Source organism: Epargyreus clarus, unplaced genomic scaffold, assembly GCF_041222505.1.
Source record: "Epargyreus clarus isolate Ecla_fem2 unplaced genomic scaffold, WU_Ecla_fem_2.2 ptg000006l, whole genome shotgun sequence".
In the NCBI taxonomy this organism is placed as follows: Eukaryota; Metazoa; Arthropoda; class Insecta; order Lepidoptera; family Hesperiidae; genus Epargyreus; species Epargyreus clarus.
In genome coordinates this window covers 841,222-863,598 of record NW_027332214.1, presented here as the reverse complement: position 1 = coordinate 863,598, position 22,377 = coordinate 841,222, and the positions used below count along the sequence as shown (strand labels likewise).

General features: G+C 37.1%; 1 protein-coding gene across 2 annotated transcripts in view; it reads left to right on the top strand.

Annotated features, from left to right (window-relative positions):
* LOC140742610 (homeobox protein Nkx-2.4) overlaps positions 1-17,729 on the top strand; it is a 44,326-nt gene extending 26,597 nt beyond the window's left edge. For both annotated transcript variants that reach the window (XM_073073540.1, XM_073073541.1), the window contains exons 4-6: positions 2,633-2,728; positions 14,041-14,127; positions 15,666-17,729. In XM_073073540.1, the coding sequence (XP_072929641.1) occupies positions 2,633-2,728; positions 14,041-14,127; positions 15,666-15,905 (423 nt within the window). In that variant the 3' untranslated portion in view covers positions 15,906-17,729. The remainder of the gene's footprint in view (positions 1-2,632; positions 2,729-14,040; positions 14,128-15,665) is intronic.
* Positions 17,730-22,377: the final 4,648 nt, after the last annotated feature.

Here is a 22,377-nt window from a genome sequence, read left to right as displayed (position 1 = left end):
GAAATAATTATAATCTAAAATGAAAATAAATACAGTAAAATAAAATATCTTACCGAATATTTCATCATCATCAACCCATTACTGTCCCACTGCTGGGCACGGGTCTCCTCTCAGAATGAGAAGGATTAGGCCATAGTCCACCACGCTGGCCAAGTGCATATTGGTAGACACCGAATTTACCTACGTATAAATGTCAAAATGGTAGATCCTTTCAGATTAGTCTGCGGGGACACCACTCTACTATGGAGTTTTCTTTATAACAATGTTACAACTGCTGCAATAAGAGGGAAATAAGTGTGACAGTGGTGCCTACAGAGGCGACCTACAATTCTAATTTAACAGCAAGCAGTATACCTTTGTTATTTAAATTTCATAAAAGAAATTTTGATTGCTTAGTATGTCGCAAAAAACTATTCAAAATTACAAACTAGGTATCCTCGTCACAGTTAGTTTAGACACGTTATCGTCATTCAATGCAACACGGAAGTCTAAGTCAGAAGTGCTTGGTTATTGCTGCAATCCAAAATGCCAGCCAAGCGTGAGTCGGACAAGCTCATATTGGATTCCGTACCATCACATAAATTCTATTCTAACCTACCATTTACCTATTTTCTGTATTTGTAACAGAATGTGTTTAATTAAATTTCATTTTGGGATCATTATTGCAATGTCACACTTTGACAATTATTATTATTTGTTGTTTTATTAAAAAAAAAATATAACTACTAATACTAGGTAATGATACAGAAAAGTAGTACTTTTTACGTATTACGTATTACGGTTATTCTATAGAGCTAAAACAAAAAAATGTAGAGTCTAAACTTTGGTTTTTTATTACTATATTCTAGGAACTTGGCCAAAATAACACATATTGTTGTAAAGTAAAATTTTATTACGGTTCAAATATTGATAGCACAGTCCCAAATAGGTAGGGAAGACAACCAGATACACAAACGAACGATGAAGGGTTAGTAGCGTTTCTTTTATTACGGAACCCAAAAAAAGCAAATCGCGTTTGTGTGTCAGTGTGGGCACACAGCGGCAGCGACTTCTCGGAATAGAATTAATTACACGGGGCGAATAACATAGGCTGTATATCTTTCACCCTCCGGTGGGCGGGGCCTTGGGCGGAAGTGGGCGGGGTCGGGAGGGGGCTCGAAATTAAATAGCCAAGTTAACGCAATCCGGCGTCAGGTAACGGAATGTTTAATTATGTATTTAACTATGAATATGTTGGATGTGACTGTTTCTGGTGTAACGTGGAATTTGTAATTATGCCGTAATTTGTATGGAGGGTAATAATTTCGGAATTTCAGGTGCCAGATACCGTTTGAACTCAAGGGCCTTATACCTACGTGTATTATTAGATCCGAATGGTTAAGTTATATTATAGCTAATATACATCTTGATTGAAACTGATGAGGTATTGCGTTCTAATATAGATCATTCATTAACACATCATCATACTTATCAAATTATTTGTAAAAATGAAAATTATTAAATAAATAAAAATATCAGAATAGGCATAACTTTATTATTTCTATAAACTGCAATGTATCATTTTTAAGTACCTTATCGTTTCCTTCTTCTTAACCTTCCTTCTTATCCTTCTTAACCTTAATACGTAATTTTTTTACCACTGGGAGGTGCATTTATAGGTCTTACCTATGAATTTTAAAACCTAATGTGTGTTAGCACATCAGGCTTCTAGGTATTTTGCAAATATATTGCAGGAATGAAACTTATACATTTACTAGTGGTGCCCGCGGCTTCGCCCGCATTTTAAAGAAATAATATGACATACATAAAACGGAAAATTTGTACCTGCATTGGAATGACAGTGGTGCCATCTGTCGAAAATTGGTCTTACCAACTCTCAAACCTTTGTGGGCTCTTGGACAACAACTTTGCTAAAGATCATCACTTGATCAAATGCATAGTTTCCGATTCTATAACTACTTACGAATTAAAAATTAATTAAAAAACCTTTTCCCACGGACTAAATTGTGAATCTAAACCATTCTCAAGTCCCCTTGAACACACACAACAAATTTCATCAAAATCAGTCCAGTCGTTTAGGAGGAGTTCAGTGACATACACACGCACATAAGAAATATATATATAAAGATAAGCACAAAACTTAGTTGGTAAATTAACAATGTAAAAAGGAAATTCTGAATAAATATTATTAATTACGGATTAAACTACATCAAGCATTCGCTACAGCAAGATACTGGAGCTAATGCTTTATTAATTATATGTAAAAATAATGGCATTTAAAAAAAAAGATAATACTTATTTATTATTATTTTTAAAATTAAACAAGACAAACCCGCTGAGTTTCTTACCGGATCTTCTCAGTAGAGGTTGCGTTCCGATCCGGTAGTAGTTTAAGAAAATATTGTAACTGACAATTTGTAAGTGCTGCCGTTGGCCTATACAATATATTTCATTTCATTTCATCAAAATTCATTTTATTCTCCTCTGTTTATGAGTGGAACAATAATAAATTATTTATTGACGTCGAGACCCGTTGGTCAAGGACGTTTCTCAAGTTACAATTTATTTAGGTACGTATGTAAGAGGTACACTAGAGTTACGAATGATTATAATTCCGTATGGTTTGACGCAGGTCTACGAGCTGGAGCGACGGTTTAAGCAGCAGAAGTACCTGTCCGCGCCCGAACGGGAGCACCTCGCCTCGCTCATACATCTAACACCCACACAGGTATGTTCTTAGTTATATTAACATCTATATGCCACTGGGCGTCTATTGTAATCGTACCTCGTGACCGTAAGTATGCGCCCTGTGTTTAACAAGTTTTTCAAAGAGGTAGAGTTATATCACCAACGCACATTTAGGCTTCAGGTATCCTCGCATAAGCTTATATATTCTGATTTAATGATTGATGGTGTATCGTGATTTGAAGAATTAGATAAGGCAGATAGACACTTGCTATTCCTATCTTGTTGAAATATCTATCTCTTAACATCTAGACTTCCTATTTGTTTAAAAGTAGTTATTGGAGTGTTTTTCCTACAAAATTATCTGAGTTTACAATATTTTATTGAACGAGTACTTTATCTTTTCAGTTCTGTAAATCATTGTGATAACCTATTAGTCAAGCGACACCACGCACTGCGTGTTGATGCATATTAACGCTATCACATTAGGGTGGGCCTCCAGCCCGCGGCGACTGTTACCGACAGACAGCATAAATCAAGTTATAATCGCTTACATAACGCCTCCGGTTATGACCGGCGACCCCTGCATCCCCGTATCCAATTACCGAACACAAAACGCCTACGACACGACAAAACATCCGAACAACGTATAAAATACGAGGGCGCCAACCGCCTCGGGCGGCCATGTCCTACAACTTTGTTATTTTTACCGCTGGCAACACGTAAGATGCGTTCAGGTTAGCTCGTTAGAGTTGGCATCTTGTTTCACGCTTCGGCGAAAACTCCAGTGGATCGAGGGTCGCTTTGATTCTAGAGAGCCGAGAATATTTTCCCTTGTCTGATTTTTTCGAGTGCTGTCTTCAAATTAGTGAACATGGTACTTTGAACTGTGTACATACGAACTGACTCTTGAATCGATCAAAGGTCAAAAGATTTGAGATATTTGTAGGTATGTTGTTGCTATAAGTACAGCAACATGAGTATATTTATAGAAAACATCCTTTCGTGTAAGTAGGTTTGAAGGTAGTAGAGAACCCTTTGTGGTTCTACTTCGGCGGCACCACCATCACACCTGTTTCTGCTTAATAACAGCAGTGCTAAGTGCGGTTGTGTTCTGGTTTGAAGGGAGATCAGGAGGATGATCAGGGAGACATATTTTCCCAGGCGTCACAGATTAGTCATCAGGGGTAGCGGTGCATCTGTGGCCGACCTGAAGTAGGAATATCGAATCTTATCTAGGGTTGATTACAGATGTCCATGGGCGGCAGTAGCCACTTACCATCAGGTAGACTGCATGCTCGTCTCCCACTATATTATAAAATAAAAGGTGTTAGCTAAAAAAATAAATCCCTAACATTGAAAAAATATTGTCATACATCAAAATAATAGTCCATGTCGATATCATCCATTAAATACGATCGAACCCAGGCTCATAAAGCACCTACAGGACGTCCTAATTGAGGTCTAGATTACTATGTGTGCGTGAATACACGCAGTTCGCGAGTCCCATTATTAATATCTGTCAGCGGCACGCGACCCGATTTTCCCACACGGAGCGCGGCGCGGGTAAAATTCAAATCCTTCATAACAAAGACTCAATAATCTCGGCCGTGTCAATATAAATTTCATAAACTCACTGTGTAACCCCAACAATGGGTTGCAAACATCCATGAATAATCTCCATTTTGAGGGTGTCAACACCATTTACGGCGGAGTCGCGCCAAAACAAACGTCAGGCTGACGTTTGGCGGAGACAATGCGAGCGACGACTGGGGCGCGTTAATTCGACGATTATAATGTGGCTCATTGTGGTGGTAATAATTGGTTCGCACGAGCCCATCACAGAGCGTTCGGTCATTGTTCGCTGCAGGTTGATTGGTAATCGATTAGGTAATTAACTGGTTATATCGTCTTATTCGTATGAATGGAGCACGTAATTACGGCTGTTTATTTAAGCGTAATTTCGCTAACTCATTATTTAGCAATACCTACAGCTAGGATTAGGAATCGTTTATGAAATGTGTAGAAGTACTGTTAGTTAGCATTAAGTAGAGTCAATAGTGTCTAAAATTTTATGCGCATTGCCGTGTTTCGAAGGACATGTTAAGCCGTCGTGGAACATAGACTCTCGTCCAGTAGGTAAAAGACAAATATGCGTGAATTCGAATATGTGAATAACTTACTTGGGTGTATTTAGTATCCACAAAAACTAGTCCGGTCGCTGCACTGTGTCGGTTTTTAGACGAGAATCTAAAGGATTCTGCATCTGTATTGTACATACATACGTATCTGATATTATTTAACAAGTTATCGATATATTATTTAGCAAGGTAGCGATTGTAGGTAAGCAATAATCGAAATAAAGCATGACAACATAAAAAATCGCCAATAATCCATTCGTTTCATACTCTGTGCCATATAGTCTTTGTTTATTTGTCACTTGTCGCTGGTATCTAGTGGGCAGTAATCCTCACCCTCCTGTCACTTGCAATCGGCGAGTGCGCGCGTGCCCGATGGGTGACGAGCGTCCGAGTGTCAGGTTGCATTCTTCGTGCGCGTGATCTTTGCTTGCGAGGTTCGAGTATTCCTTTGTTTAAGGCCGGCTTGAAGGTACTATTGAGTGACCTAAGTATCTTCGTTGGAATGTCTATTGGGTGAGGTTCTTAGTCATGTAGTGAAATTGGTAGGCACATACTGATTAAATTTTATGGTAAAATGATTGGTGTAAAAGCCGAGTCTATTGATAGGAAGATATCTGTGGATAGAAGATGTTCATGTTGGCAAAAAAATGTTTATGTTTTCACGTGTTATTTTCATATTGTTTCTTACAGTCATTGTTTTAAACGTTACGAGTATAATCTTTTTTTTATCGCGTTACAATTTTACTAGTATATTATTTAGATTGCCGTAAAAGTAAAGTGCTTGCTGAAAAAGAGGTGCATAGCGTACGCTATTGATTGGAACACTCTGAAACCGATTGCCGTATCAGGTTTTATATGAAACGGATTTCACTTGAAAAGTATATTCACAAAACATAGTATTGTGAGATTTAAAAACCAAAGAACAGGTACCTCGCGAACCCGCGGTTACATTCAAAAAGGGCACTTGGGAGCGCTCAGAAATCTCAACATTTAGCGAATCGAGCCATCAGCGGGGCAATAGCCGACCGAAACGTGGAAGTTAAACGCATTCCTGCTGCATATTCATAGTAGAGCGGAGTTTAAACAGAGGCCGCAATAAAGGCGAAGTTGGAACGGCGCGTCCACAATATTCCGCAGTATTTGACGTTCGGGGCGAGCAAACAGAGGGCTCGCGTTTCGTTATTTAACTTAAGTAAATTTCGATGTTCCCGCCGAGCCGCCACTGTTGATACGAAGACTCCCACAGGCATTCCCGCTTCTATATCTGATTGCGATTTGTTTGTTTTACTTTCCGCTGTTGCTAATGTTGGTTTGCTTATTTGCGCAGATTAAAGTTATTATTTGAGTAGGTAATCCAATGTAATGTAAGTACTTGGTTTCACGACTTGTGTGTGATAGACTTGCAGTCAATTCCAGGATTGATTCTCTGTCGAAAGTATAGGTACTCATCAAAGATTCATTTAGTCACACAAATATGTTTACCAACATTACTGTATATTGTATTTGCATATGCATGAAGTATATGATAAGGGGATATTCCTTTGTCATCAAACGTTTGTGGTCCTTGTGTGGTCGACGCCTTCGATGTATTTATATTTATTTATGTATCGCTACACATACATACAATAATTCATGAAGTTTCAATTAATTAACATACTTATACTTCTCGTGACGGACAAGCTTTCATTATTAAATTTAAAACGTCTAATCGCTCGTTAAGCACGGTAAATTTCCGGCAGAACATTTTGCGTCACAAAAAGCCGTCATAGACTAATAATGGGTTAATAACCTTTCAACCCACAACGGGTGCATCATTTTTTTTAAGTTATTAGTTTAGTAGCAAGATGAGACTATACCATATGGAAATTGGTGGGAATCCCGTAGATAACACGTCTACGGTGTCGCGTCTCGTGGAACAAAGCCACACGCACGTACCCATTGTGCGGTCACGCTCGCTGTCGGCGGGCGGATGCGGCGCATGCGGGTCCTCGAGCTGCTTAATGGGAGCAATAAGATAATGGCCGTGATTCAAACAATGACTGCTGTCAAACCGCCGATGGACGTCGAGTGCTCGCTCCGCTTAAAAATTGCAATCGCTTCTTGGACTGCCATTTTTAATAAACTTATGACGTAATGTCGAGATGATAGCAGGTGTCCGCAACTATTCCAGTAGCTGGAACTGGTTTCCGGTTAAAATTATTTGCAAGGGAACAAACAGTTCATTTTGTTTCTTTGTTATTTTCTGGATTGTAATTTTTACATACCGACCTATATAATTGAGAGTTTATTAAGCAGTGATAGCCTAGTGGTTAAGAAACGCGGTCTCTCGATCGAGGGGTCCGAGGTTCAAATCCCAGGCACGCACCTCTGATTTTCAAATTTATGTGCGTATTAGAAATTAATTATCACTTGCTTAAACGGTGAAGGAAAACATCGTGAGGAAACCTGCATACCTGAGAGATTTATAAAAATCTTAAAGGTATGTGAAGTCTACCAATACGCACTTGGCCAGCGCGGTGGACTATGGCCTAATCCTTCTCATTATGAGAGGAGACCCGTGCCCAGCAGTGGGACAGTAATGGGTTGATGATGACCTATATAATTATCTCTCGTCATGCAAAGTTCGAGAAAAGATAAACGAAAATTATCTTGTTGACTATGTACTCGTAGTAAGTTTTACCTTATATTTTCAACCTGTAACAACATGGTAATCAAGATCTTTTAATTGGCACAATTTAAATTTACCTCGAACGTTATATCTATTATTCGTATGTACTTAAGTACCTACATCTGAAAACTTGCTATAATGAAAAACGGTTTAGCGTTTTGATACTGAGGTACAACTGAACTCTATAACTAAAGAGAATACGAAAAGACGCAATGGTGAATGAAGCGCTACGGTAGAGTTCATAACGAATTTCCCGGTAATGTTTACCTTTAATAGTTTAAGCACCACATGAGTGGCAACTATACATCAGGTGCGCTGCGTGTAAACGTAAAAAAATGTACTGGGTGTAATCACCCCCAAATGGAACCGAAAGTCTTTCAACAGATACGAATATCCGTATAATCATCCAAAAATCCAATTTCACATTTTAATCCCTTATCCTCGTGGGATTTCAATGCGCTTCCTGTTGGTGATTCGCCGCAATAAAATCATCTGCCTTATTTTCGAATATCGGAAAGAAAAAATGAAAATTGTTTATGGTATCATAGCTCCGCATTCATTCGTTTATCGAACGCACATTCAGTGCGGCCAACATGTCAAAACAAATTTGCGAACGGGATATCATTCGAAATTCGAATTGTGTCTTTACGAAAAAAACCTTATGATTAGCTTCCCGCGCCGCAATTGTGTAATAACCGCGAAAATATTACCGATAAATGGGGTATTCTCGGTTGAGTTCGCGCTTTCTTTGATAACGACGAACTATAAGCGATTCTTCGGGGATTATATTATTGTGAATGGAGTTTTTTCTGTTTCATTGTGGCATAGGATTAGCTATCTAAGAGGATAATGCACCTGACGTATTGTGGGGCAGGTAGCCTTTGTGTGGCGGTCGGAATTTGTAATGCTAAGTGCATTACAGTTGCGATGTTTGCGTAGGACCGCCGCTGATAGATTTGTGCCATTTTTTGCGAACGCATAACGTCTTTGGACGACAAAAATTGTTATTGGTAAATTACTACGTACCTATAATATTAATTATTAAGTAAGATGAAGAAATCTTGCCTATGATAGAGTATTTGACTAATTAGATCATGACAAATTAAGTGTTTATTAGAGTCATAGATAAGTAAAGATTACTCACTCCTAACAAGAAAATGTACCCAGTTTTGAGAATTGAAATAGTTGCGTAAAAAAGTTTTGCCACGTCTCCGTGCTAGAATGTCCCTAAAATATTTGAAATAATTATTTATTTATCATGTAAATTACGCAGTATTAGTTATTTATTCGTAAATTTTCTCTTAAAAATGTTTTTATTTGTCAAGAATTCAAAAAAAGAACTTACTAATAAGGCGTTTGTGGCTTCATTCAATTTCAATGCGGCGAAGTATCTTTACTAATCTATGATTAGATTCTTCAGAAAATTATTGTATTCAGTTTTCAAATAGGGTAAATCTTTTACAACAAATCTTACTTTAAATGTATTAATAAACAGTGCAAAGAAAGTAGTGCATTTAGTTCCTAATTCTGAGTATACAAATACTATGAGGAAGGGAGAGCTAAGTTGGAAACTTGGTCCTCAGAGATAGATAGCATCTGTGTTCAGAGGTCGGCATCAAGTCTTCAATTCCATTTGCAATTGAATGTACTACAAATAGGGGCAGTGACCATGTAGTGTCAGGTGGATGCTTGTTTTCTACTTCAACTTCATTAAATAAAGAGCGAATTCACTTTATATCTAATATTAAGTTCATATTCGATCCGAACCAGATTTTATACCTTACCGACAAAATAACCAACTAAAAGCTACTTCTACTGGCTTTAACTACAATATACCTATCGTATACCTACGGCATACTATGTAACCTTCCACGAAGCCCCTCTAGCCCCTTCTCGTCGACCATGAACTATACGCGCCCAAATATTTACACTACAATTCACAGTATTAATATTTGCTCAATACGAAATGATTAAACCGCTTTAAACTCGCTTGGGCTACATAATAACGTTTTTATTGAGCAAATATTTTGATAAGCGTAAAAAATTGATTTGCGTGTGCCGAGAAATGTGTTAAGTTTGAAATATGCTTGCGTAATTATAATAGTGGTAAGATTTCAAATCATAGATGAATCATGACTGTTTAAAATTGTACTTCAACGACTTATTACTGGTAGAAATGTCTTAACATCGGATAGGAGAATGCAAAAATATATAGGTACGTACAAACTGTACTGTGTAAACTGTACGTGTTGTACACTTACCTATTTTAAAAAATACGTACGTTTCATTTTATCAAAATTCTACGGAATTGACACCTCGTAACCGTATCTACGATGCATATAGGTAGAAGTTTGTGTATTTTCCATTGTCTATTATAAATGTCAATTCTAATAAGTTCTTGTCTCGCTTTATGAGTCAGGATTTAAAATCATTTATGCGTCACGTCATTCTTCGGAATACAATGACGATAGAATCCGCTATCACCTGTAATAACATCGCAGAATTCTCCAGAATAGAAAATTCGGATCCATTTGTCGCTACATTCACTCACGTACCGTTGATAACATTCAAAAACACCAATTTAGGCTTGCGGACACAGAAATACATTCTAAGCGCTTACGAGTTTAAATGCATGGTAATAAGGCCTAGTATTGTAAAGTTGTATACTTCGTAGTGTATGTGTGTGTCAATACACACCAATGAGTTTAATATTTTTTGCTTGGGCTCCGTGATATTTTTATAAGGTGCTAAATAAATGAGGCGCATTGATCGTCTGTCAGGGCGACGGGCGCGTGTTTACTCAGCATCGCGCGCATAATGCATGGAGCGACAATCAGAGGCACGGTCGTACGTACAAATCAGTAGTGTGGACGAGTTTCTTAATGAATTTAGGGTTTTGTTATCACAACGGTATTTTCGTTACCGACTCATATGTTACATAAAAGTAATTTAATCAATTTTGTTTCATCTAAACGCATATTCGTAGACCAAAATAAACTCTAATAGCTGAAACATCTTTGAATTAGGTTGTAAATTATTATTTTTACACAGATTAGAATTTATATATGTTCATAGCCAAAATTATTTTTACTAATTTGCTTTATATACGTATGCAACTGTGCACTAAACTATGCTAAAAGTGCTAAAGATTATATAATCTCTACATAGATAAAATACAAAATAAGCATAACTTATAGATAAACTAAAACAAGCACAACGCTTGTCCATGACATATGTCAATATAAATATCTTTATGTACCTATTCACAAGAAATAAATCGTAGACTCACGCTTGGAAAAAATCACTACACCAAATGAAGAGCTAAACAAATACGAGAGCAGTCTTTATTTATAATAATTGTGTCCGAATAGCGCACCGTCATCGTTCGCAGGATTGGAACACCTATGATCGTGGGCAGCCTGTCGACCCGACACCTCACTACCTGCTAAGTCACTATGAACTCTATGCAGCTTAACAAACAACCAAAATAAAGCGACAGACTTTGAATTACTCAACCAAATATCTTCGTTATTGGCGCCAAAATTGACTTGTATTGTGAAGATGACAGCCGGTTGGGTGGCCACCAATTTGGTTTAATGAAAGATTTTTTCTGCACCCTAAGATATTATAGCTGCCGTCACGACTCTACATTTAACTTATCAACTTTAAACTGCTACAAATTCTAGAGTAGCTTTAAAATTGAATAGCATTTGACAATTATCGATACGGGTATCCCGGTAGTTAAGTGCGACCTAAGTACACCGATAGAAAAACATCACGCTCGGCCGCCAAGTGGGTGTAAAGTTCTCGAACACGCTCTAAAGCCCTCAGACACACCCGAAATGTCGCATCGCTCGACGAGAAACAACAGTCATTTAGAAGTAAAACAAATAATTGAATGGCGCTCTCGGCTGAAGAGTGCGTGCAAGGAAACACGGAGCATTATGCACAAGGAGATTGAAAAGAAAGTACTCGACACGAGAGCGTCCAAGCCTCGTCGGAGAGCAATAAGCGACGCCCGCCGACGGGGCCCGTTCATTAACTCTCACCCACCTAACCCATGAATAACTAGCGAACGTCGTCGAAAGCGCGCGTCACCGGCCGCCGCTCGTCGCGACGTTCCCACAGCGAACACCTCGAGAGTAAACATCGAAAAATAACAAATACGACCCGATAAGTCCTCGAGCCGAGTGGACACTACACCGCGTTTCGTAGTAGCCATGTAACTATTCTACTTTGTTATCATAACGGATCTCCGGCTCGGTATCGAAACGAGACATCGACAAAATGGCGGGTATTTATGCACGAGCGAGCGTTTTCATAACGGAACGGCGCGAGAAACTCCGCTCGGGGGAGGGGCACACATCCATTTCAAAGAATAAACACGGAGGAAACTCTCTCGATGTATAAATAATAAATAAAGAGTATATTTTGCTGCGTTTCGAGCGTGCGTAGACAAAGGCTGCCCGCTCCGTGGGGCAAACAGCGCATGAGCCGTGTTTATTCTTTCGTCATTAAGGTGGAGTGTTGACTGTGCCGTAGCGTGCCCTAGCGCTAATTTCAGGGAGGTCAGGCGCGGCCAGCGCCGCTGTTGACATTCATATCCGCAGTGGAGACGGGGTTACACGTCCAGTCTATTACATTTTGTGTCACTGGAATTATGAATGAGCAACATTATTAGGCAATTACAAAACTACTAACTTACTAACTAAACTAAACTTACTAACTAAACTTACTAACTAAACCTATAATTTGTTTCGCGATAGGTTTCAGAAAACGCACACCATTTTTTATAGTATTCGGTATTTTATGGTATAATAATTGAATTTATACATTTGCCGAGAATTTTCTATGATGTTAATGACCATTAGCTGGGGCTTTTCATACTAATTAAATGTACACCGGAATTACATTTTACGAGTTAACTAAGCTAGGTTTATACGTATACCTACGTAGAGTTAGGTAGTGCGCATAAGCTGGAGTCTAGCAAATCGTAAAACGGACATCGGCCAGTTCTTGGGTGAGCTTTAAGCAAATTGTAATGGGTATCTGTGTACTTCTAAAAAATTGGTCCTATTTAATATCGTTAAACCTCGTGGGAGGTCTTGAGTCAGTTAACATTTTAAGCCAAGTTGTTAGTAACTAATAGTAATAAGGAATATATATTAGTTCATGTCTCTCCGTGAGACCTGGTTCATTTAGTTGCGTGAGTTGCAACATGCGGTTGCCATTTAAGAGAGCGAATTGCAACACCATCTTTTATTACATATAAGGGATACAAATATCAAAAGTTTAAAGTATAAGTACTTACTAATTTTAGATTTTCTGAAGGTGGTAGAACCCTTTGTGGTTCGACTCCGGCGGCACCACCGCCACACCTATTTCTACCTAATAACAGCAGTGTTAGGCGCTGCTGTGTTCCGGTTTGAAGGGTGTGGTAAGGGAGACACACTTCTCCGAGGCATTCCAGCTTAGTCCTGAGGGGTAGCGGCGCATCTGTGGCCGACCTCAGGTAGGAATATCTAATCCTATCTGGGGTTGATTACAGATGTCCATGGGCGGCAGTAGCTACTTACCATCAGGTGGACTGCATGCTCGTCTGCTACTCTTGTATTATAAAAAAAAAATGATTACTCTCTACCTTAAACTCCAATTATCTGATTAAGTTGTCGAAAATATAAGAAGGGTAGGTATAGATAACATATTTATTAGTATTATCAAGTACATACAACAGATCATGTAGACTCGATAAGAATACGTAGGTAAACACGTGTCAAATGTTTATCGTTTTTAACCCGCTTTTTTTAGCTTGGGTTGTATGTATGTATGTATGTATGTACGTAACAGTAACAGAATATTTGAACCTGATTTCTATCCACTTTGAACGTTCAGTTTAATTCAAAATTTTGAAAAATTATCAAAAACCGATGACAATACACGATTTTAATAATTTTGTACCATTGTCCTTATCAACATCCTCAGGATTAACGATTTTCGAGTAAATTTCGAGGCGAGAGAAAGCGACTTAGGGAGAGTTCAGGCAAAGTTACTAGATTGATTTTTAGTTTTGAAAAATAATAATGTTATTTCCCTATAACTCAAATGTACTGAAACATATCTAATAATAATAATGCCATCTTGTAGAATGATTTTTAGGAATCCGTACTCAAAGGATAAAAGGAAACCCTCCGCTGTCTGTTCGTGAGTCACAGGGCTTTATCTCTTAAACCTTAATAGATAGACATTTGATTTTTACAGACGATGCATAATGATGGTCGCTATAACAACAAATACTAAAAAATAATAAAATAAATATAGTTCAAAAAAACTAAAAAACACGCTTTTATGATAAAATCAACTAAAAAGTAGAAAATAATTTTCAATCTAGGAATCAATTAAGGAACAGTAAATTGTATCATTGTGAAAAAAGCGTGGAGTGCTCCACTTATGATTTTATCATAAAAGCGTGTTTTTTAGTTTTTTGAACTATATTTATTTAGCTTTTGTTATCATAGATCAGGCAATAATTGTGGATATTTGTTTCAGGTCAAAATATGGTTTCAAAATCATCGCTACAAGTGTAAGCGACAAGCCAAGGAGAAGGCGATGGCGGAGCAGAACCAACATAATCAGGTAATTTGATTTACCTACCTATTCCTATTGCATAACGCATTACCTAGGCAAAAGATGGGGAGAGCTACACTAAGCATTGATCTAGTACTTAGTATTGGTACCACATTGTAGGAATATTTTATTTTCGAGTACCTACATTCAAAATATAATTTTGACTTGTCATATGCAAGCGTGGCTGAGGTTATCTACCTATTACAAAATATACACATAAAGGCTTAGGTCATGTTTGTTTTTATTCTCGTGTAATATAGACAAAAATATGCCACCATATTGAGTAAAAACCATAAATTAAAAGTTCAAGCGAGCGGAAACGCATTCTCGGCAATTCATCAAGATTTGATTTGCGCGTTTATAATAGCAGGTAATGAATAATGAATATTTAAAGACGCAAGCGATAAAATCATTCGCTGACAGCGCACCGGGCCCCTGTTTGCCAAGGCGATAGACTTTGCCCACTTGATGGCAATCTCCCGCTGCGAGCGTGCAACTTAATACGGGACCCGCACGCCACGAATCTGGCAACCCCACGGCAATTAGAATTATATTTGCCGGTTTCCGCGCAGGGGCACGGTAACCCTGGCTTTTCTTTTTTGATTTAGTATGCATGAGTATTGTTTTTTAATGAAGTTTGTAAAGTCACGTTTATAAATGCTGTGTGTCATATTTTTGAGAAGTTTGTTCAATATGATAAGAATTTAATTGTCACTTATTATTCGGAATAATGATATGTACCTACCTACTTGTTACTATCATTCATAGTGGGTATGCTTATATTTGAAGACTTGTTGAAGATGTTGACAATTTGTTCAATAAGACATTGACAATAAGTTTTCAGTCATATTTAAAAATTCACCGATTAACGTTAGTTTTTAGTCTTTATTTCATTAATCCAGATATATTGTTTGAAATTGAGTATCAAAAGGTCCTAATTACGCAAGTAACCGACTAACTAAACTATTACACTCACACATTACATTACAATATTTTTAAATTCGGGAATATAAAAAATATTCACAAAGGTTGATACAAATTGAATAAACATAAAATTATCAATGAACACGCCCACAGCCCTGGCGCCGCCGGCCGCCGGTGTTGCCAGCCCCGATTGCCTCAATTTGCGCACGAACGCTCCCTGCTTGATTGTTAACGCCGTCGGAGGCGGATGCCAAATTTTCACCAATTATTGTTTATTTCATACACGTTAATGCTATTGTAATTGCGGACCATTTTGTTCTCGCATTAAAATATATGAGGAATGTTTTAATTTTAATTGTATTGCCACTTCATGGTTATGTTTAACAATGCATAACCTTGTTTAATTAATGATTAAAAACTAAAATATTATTTTCATATGATTCAGGATTTAAGGCTGGTTGTACTTGTTGTTGTGGTTGTGCTGGTTGTTGTATTTGTATAATCTATGTTAAACTCTATTGCAATAAGTATCGGTGTAGATACGCAAACGTTTTATCCTATTAATTAAGAGAACCGCTGTCGATAAAGTGGTACTGAAGCGTTAACAGATGTATATTCCGCAGTCGTCGTCGTCACCGCGGCGGGTGGCGGTGCCGGTGCTGGTGAAGGATGGCAAGCCGTGCGGCTCGGGCGAGTCGTCCTCGCCGGCGCACAGCCACTGCGCCACGCCCACGTCGGGCTACTCCGCGCCGCAGCCCTCGCAGGCCGCCTGCAGCAACCCCCTCGTGTCCTCGTACCGGCAGCCCGCCGCCTACCAGCAGCAATGCTCCGGCTATCTACCGCTCCAGGGCCGGGCCTGGTAGAAGTTCCCACAGCTTTACCACGAGACAATGTTCAAGGAGGAGATGTACTTTGATTAAATTACTCTCTTTCTATATTTACGTATCCATCTGACGTGGTTCGACGGTTTTATTCGCTTGCTGTATATTATTAGATTATTTGTCATAGTTTCCTTTCATGTTTGACAGCGTTATAGGCGGCAAATAGTGTGAGTTGCCACTCTAAAGAATTTTGCTCAAATTAATAAAGGTATCTTAACATTTCGCGTTCGTTTTGCAAAATGCTCGTTACAAATGCTTTGAACCAGCTATCTTTGTGTTAGCAGCTTATTTCCTATGAGAACATTGTCACTGGTAAAGCGAAGCTGGGGAACGCAGCTAGTGAAATTGTGAGACAATCGTGATTAGAAAATAGTGAAAAGACAGTGAAACAGTGTTTCAAAAGGATTGACCTAGAGGTAATGTCGCTTTAGCGATCGGGAGGAGGGTATTGTAAATAGTGAGTACTGATATTAAGCACTATTAAGGATTTGACTTCAACTTTTATTTTGTGTTACAAATTTCGCAACAGTGCTGGTTCAGCAGAAAAGTAGAAAAAATATTTGAAGAATTTAGGAAATAAAATAAGCAATAAAATAGAAAGAAAATTATTTTTTCTATTTTCCTGTTTGAGCCGTAAAGCTGCACATAAAAACGCCTCAAAAATTAGTTTTCCTTTATTGATAATTGAAAATTGCTCTAAACAGTAGACTTTCATAAATTCCTTGAGTTTCACGTGCTATTGTAAATAACTGATAAAGATGTAGTAAACTGTTGTGTGAATAGTATAATTTATGGTTAAAACCGGTCAATGTTTTGTGTGTGTGTAGATAGTAACATGTAAATAAAACTCGTCGAATAAGAACTTAGCTGACCTTAAATTAAAATTTATTTCTAACTACCAGAACATTAATTAATATAGAATTGACTTATTCATAGTAAACATTAAAGTAAAAATCATTCCTTGGTTCACGTATTCTAAGTACCCTGGCAGCAAATTATAGAAGTATTAGTAGTATTTCACCAGTGTAGTCCATTGCGCCAATTTAGTTTTGTACCATTTTGTAACGAAACGTCCAATAAATGCATTTAATTTAATACTTCATAAGAAAGCGAAACAACGAACCATTTCTATTGTTTCTATGAGATTCTACTCTGATGCTGCGTAGCTTCGGGAATCGGGACACGCATAACGACCTAGTTGGGTAGGAGTCGAGTAGTGTCGGGGAAGGATCGCGCCATTGTTAATACGACGGGGGTAATTGACTACATGCCTCTAATGGGTTACCACTTGCGCTGCGCTCCCCGTGCTCTTCTCTTGTACTCGGAAATCAAAACAGGGATTCAAAATTTAAAACTCAGGAAATACGTATGCGTGTCAGCCTTTCCGTAGATATCTCTCATAATTTTGTACTTAAATCATCTCAAACGCTTTCGATAAATTACTTTTTTGTAAATAAAAATTAAATTAGTAGACAAATTATTAAGTGCGTTGGCAACATCGTAGGAAAAAGCGCAGGGACGCTTCCCAACAATGTAGCAATAAGCCCTTTAATGTTACATTAAAGTACATTATCAGTAATAACAAATTTTCGAAAAATGTAATTAATGTTTTTTTTTTTATTTTATTTATATGTTCAGACAAATAGGTCGGTGTAATTATTTTAGCTAGGTTTAGGGGAAGTTATTATGATTATTATAATATAAATAGTAATAATAACGAAAAGGAATTTGTAATTATAATTGAGAATGAGTTTCAGATGTAATGAATTTCAATTTATAAAATTAATAAAAATTAACGAGTTTTAACATTGTCTTTGATTTAAATACCCTATTCTTTTACCGATAGATATATATAGATTCTTACTCATTTATTGAAAGTCTAGCAAAAACTATATTGGAGATAACAGGTGACATTAAATAAAAATATTGGCTTCCATTGTTTAAACGTAAACAGAATGAATATCATAAAACATTTACCTTTGTCCCGGGCCCTCCCTCTCAACCTTGTAAGCTCATTTTATTGTCTTCAATATTCTCAGATTACCCTGTAATCTCTCATAACGTATAACAGTTTATTCCGCATGGCAACATCCGCCTTTGTTGAACTGACGTCAGTCACGGCCCGCCAAAACGAAATAATAACATGGCGGACGCCAACTATAAAAGGTCACATCTGCTACTACAACTGTACGATTTTAAGCTTTAAATTTATACTTTTAGAGATGTTTTACGTGCAAACTATGTATGTAGAGTTGCCATTTTGTATCTAAATAGTTATTTTGGTAGAACAAAGACTGGAAGAGTGCACGTGCGCGGCATTATGGAGGGCACGCTAATAAAATGGTGGATTAGCTCGGAGGGACAGGTGAGGGCGGCGAAATTGAAAACTATTGGCCTCTTCACATCGAATTTCGAGTATTGCGTGTGTCGAGTTACGGATTTACGTCAGGTGAGTGACGTAATTGCGAAATATTGCGAGGGTCGGCAAGTCAAGAAACTAAAATGCACCCAAAAGTGGAAATGGAGTATTTCATTAAACATTATAATTTGTGTCAGGAATCATGCCTCTTGGTATTATTTTTTCAATACTTAAATTATTTGAATTAATGACTTAATAGAAGCGTACCCGTGTTGGCAATTTAAATGTTCTTTAATAGACATTATACAAACTTTCGAACGTCGAACCGAACCCGATCACACACTTCACACTACTAAAAAAAATCTATACACTACACACTACTAAAAATATTTTCTGTATGAAACTCCGCTGACAACTTTTAATTACTGTTTTTTTTCAAAATTTTGGACAATTTACATACTTATTATTCTTTAACTTTTTGCACATTTCAGTTTTAGTATCAATCAGGGCACCTATTTAAAACGCCTAACCTACTTACTACCTTTCTACCTTATACCTACATACTAAAAGCTACAATTATTTAATTAAGAAAACTGAAATTAATTATAACTTTTTGGCGTTGATGAAGGGTGGAACTTCTTCATATTCAATTTATTTGCTTTGAGGAGCAAACACTTTATTTATATAAGTACTAGGTACATACTTATTAAGGCAAAGGTATAGGAGAGTTAACTGCTCTACCTCTACAATCACATTGCACACATCACACATACATAAATATTTTCAACCTCAACCATGTCAGCCGGCGATGCATTGGCGACTCCTCTGGTGTTGCAAATGTTCATAGGCAACGTTGATTACTTTCCATCAGGTAGCACGTCTGCTTTATCGTTAGGCTCCAATATATAAAAAAAATGTTAACACTTATAGATAATCCATAGTGTTGATGTGAAGCTAGGGATTTAAATTGTTAGGTACATCTTTGTGATTGCATTAAAAGTAAAAACATACAAAAATACATGCATTTGATAAGTAATATACTAACTTTTAAGTTTTAGTTCTTGTTGTTGGTCTTAGTACCTAGTACTCCATTTTGTTGCTGTAAAACTAGGGATTTAAATTGTTACATATTTGCACTAACATTAAAAAGCTTGCAAGTTCCTTCCGTCCAATTAGTACATAATATAATGTCAGACTTTAGTTATTAAGGTTTAATGAATAATAGCACTGGCTTCGATTAAAAAGCTAACCGTTTCTCACCTCACCTATTGCGTGCCGTATCGCAGTATCGCCGGGCCGTGCTCGACGCTACGTGGCTATCAGTCCTTTGTCTAATTACCAGCAGGGCCTCGTTCGGATGTGGCACTTGAACTCGCTTCTATAATTATTGTAAATCTGATTATACTAACCTCGTTTTAGACGAGCATAGTCAATGCACGAAGATATTCCGATATTCATGATACTTCCATACATTTTGAAATATAACAATTATTTTGTAATTTTTATGCGCGTATCATACTACATTTTTCAAGATATTGTCAATGAATGGTTCCCACGGGAGGGTAGTATAATCTGAAGGTTGGTATTAAATTCTTTTGCTTTTGGTGTTCGGTTAAAACAATATTAACTAATTTAAAATGTAAGAATATAATTCTTCGACCAGCATGACACCTATTCCTTATATGATTTAGCAGCATTCTTGTAGCTATGTTCTGCTATATATAAAGAATACCGGTTTATACAAAACATTCCACGTAATTTTCTGGAGGATATACATACTTATTACTGTAGGTATCAAATTAATTCAAATCATTTTTTTTTATTCTAAATATGTTCTTTGCATAGCACTTTTTACCACCACTTCACAAGGTAGTTATAACTATTGATATATAGGTATCTTGACTACATGCCATTTTTATGGACGTAATGTTTACTGACACATGAGGGGATAATAACTATTACCGCTAATACTACTAACTGACAAAAAACACTAAATATATTTAAAATGATAGGCACATGACCCAATAAATAAATTAATCAACTCTACAAAACACGAACGATTCCTAAGATGAATTATAACGAAAATGCGTGATTGAATATTACAAGATGTTATCAAATGATGCCGGATATTTAGGTATAAGTACAAATTGAAAACACTATTTAGAATCCAATAGTTTTTCTTGTTATGTTGTTAGTTCACTTTTTATTTTTATACCCGATCATTTTTTCCGATCGGAAGCAGTAAATAATGATAAAAATTGTGCAAAAAGCCACCCCCATAGGGAAATCGCGATACGCGGGTAGACGATCTGTAAACAAATTTGTGAATATTATTTGCCATGGGGGCGTCGTTCCCATGAATACGCTGGAAGGGTGAACCACCATTACGGCTTAAGATTTCCCATTCATGGGGTTAAGACGTCTCAGCTTAATGCACGGGGCGATTCGATGTAAATTGTGAGTAATTGCCGCACAAACGTTTTTCCGTGGAAGCGGGGAAGTATTATAAGTAGTATTGATTTTTGTGTACCACTCCTTTTGTTTCGGAACGGGTATGAATAAGAATATGAAGAATTTTCTTCCGTTTATAAAAACAATATATTTTTCTCTCGGATATTGTCTTTTGTTCTATGACTATAATTTTGTTATTCAATTCCGTAAACCTTGCTCTGCATTTTTTACTTAAAATATTTTGTCAATAAATGCATTCAATATAAAGTTATAATAATCGTTTACGCGTCGTTATAACTACATCATTCGTACTTTGATAATATTAAGAAAATGAGCTACGCATTAAAAAAATAAAAATATATATGGTGAACAATTGACCATACTTTACATACCTTTTCAAATGTACGTTTTTTTTATAATATAGGACTAGTAGACGAGCATGCAGTCCACCTGATGGTAAGTGGCTACTGCCGCCCATGGACATCTGTAATCCACCCCAGATAAGATTAAATATTCCTACCTGAGGTCGGCCACAGATGCGCCGCTACCCCTGAGGACTAAGCTGGAACGCCTCGGAAAAGTATGTCTCCCTTACCACACTCTTCAAAACGAAACCCAGCAACGCCTAACACTGCTGTTATTAGGCAGAAATAGGTGTGGCGGTGGTGCCGCCGGAATCGAACCACAAAGGGTTCTACCACCTTCTAAACATTACTTAATGATTCTTTCAATCACGAATAATGACGTTAATGATAATATAGACAAACCAATAAGTAATTTTTAATGCCCCTAACAAGTCTTAGTATTATTATAGTAGCAATAAAGGTGACTTACTATCTACGCTGAATGTTCTACGATAGATCTACGGGGTACTACGGCGTTCTACGGACCTACAGCTAATCTACGTCAATGCTACAACGTGCTTACAAGAATTGTTTGACTTTTGTATGGGCGCTCTACAAAATTACAAATCACTTACACGTTATATAACTGGGGTGGCGTGGGATGCTACGCCTACGCCTACCTAAGAATTGGTAGGGATGAATTCTGATTATTAAACTTAACAAACATCGAAACCTACAGTTATCGCATTCTTAAGACGATAACAAATATCATTAATAAAATAAAATTCCACATTAATTTAAATTCGTCCTATACATTTTAATATAAGACCTTTGATAATACTGCCTAATTTACATAATATATAAATAAGTACTTAAAATATTTTAGGGACATTTAAGCACGGAAACGTGGCAAAACTTTTTTACGCAACTACTTATTTCAATTCTCGAAACTGGTTACATTTTCTTGTTAGGAGTGAGTAATCTTTACTAATCTATGTATAAAAAAGATATAGTTATAGGCAACGATCTACAGACGGGTCGAGTTTTGAAATTTACTAATAAAATTATATTAAAAAGATGCTTGGTAGTTAATTTAAAAGTTACAACTTAAGATGTCAGCGTAAAAGGTTTTTAATTAATATAAAACAACGCTTGGAACAATTTTAAATCTGCATGAACTGAATATGCTTTTATAATCTGTATTCCTAGCAATTAACGCCGACAATGCTGCACGTACTTATAAAAGCCAAGGAATGTATATTTGTGCGCATTTACGTTGTTATATCTACCACAACCGTGC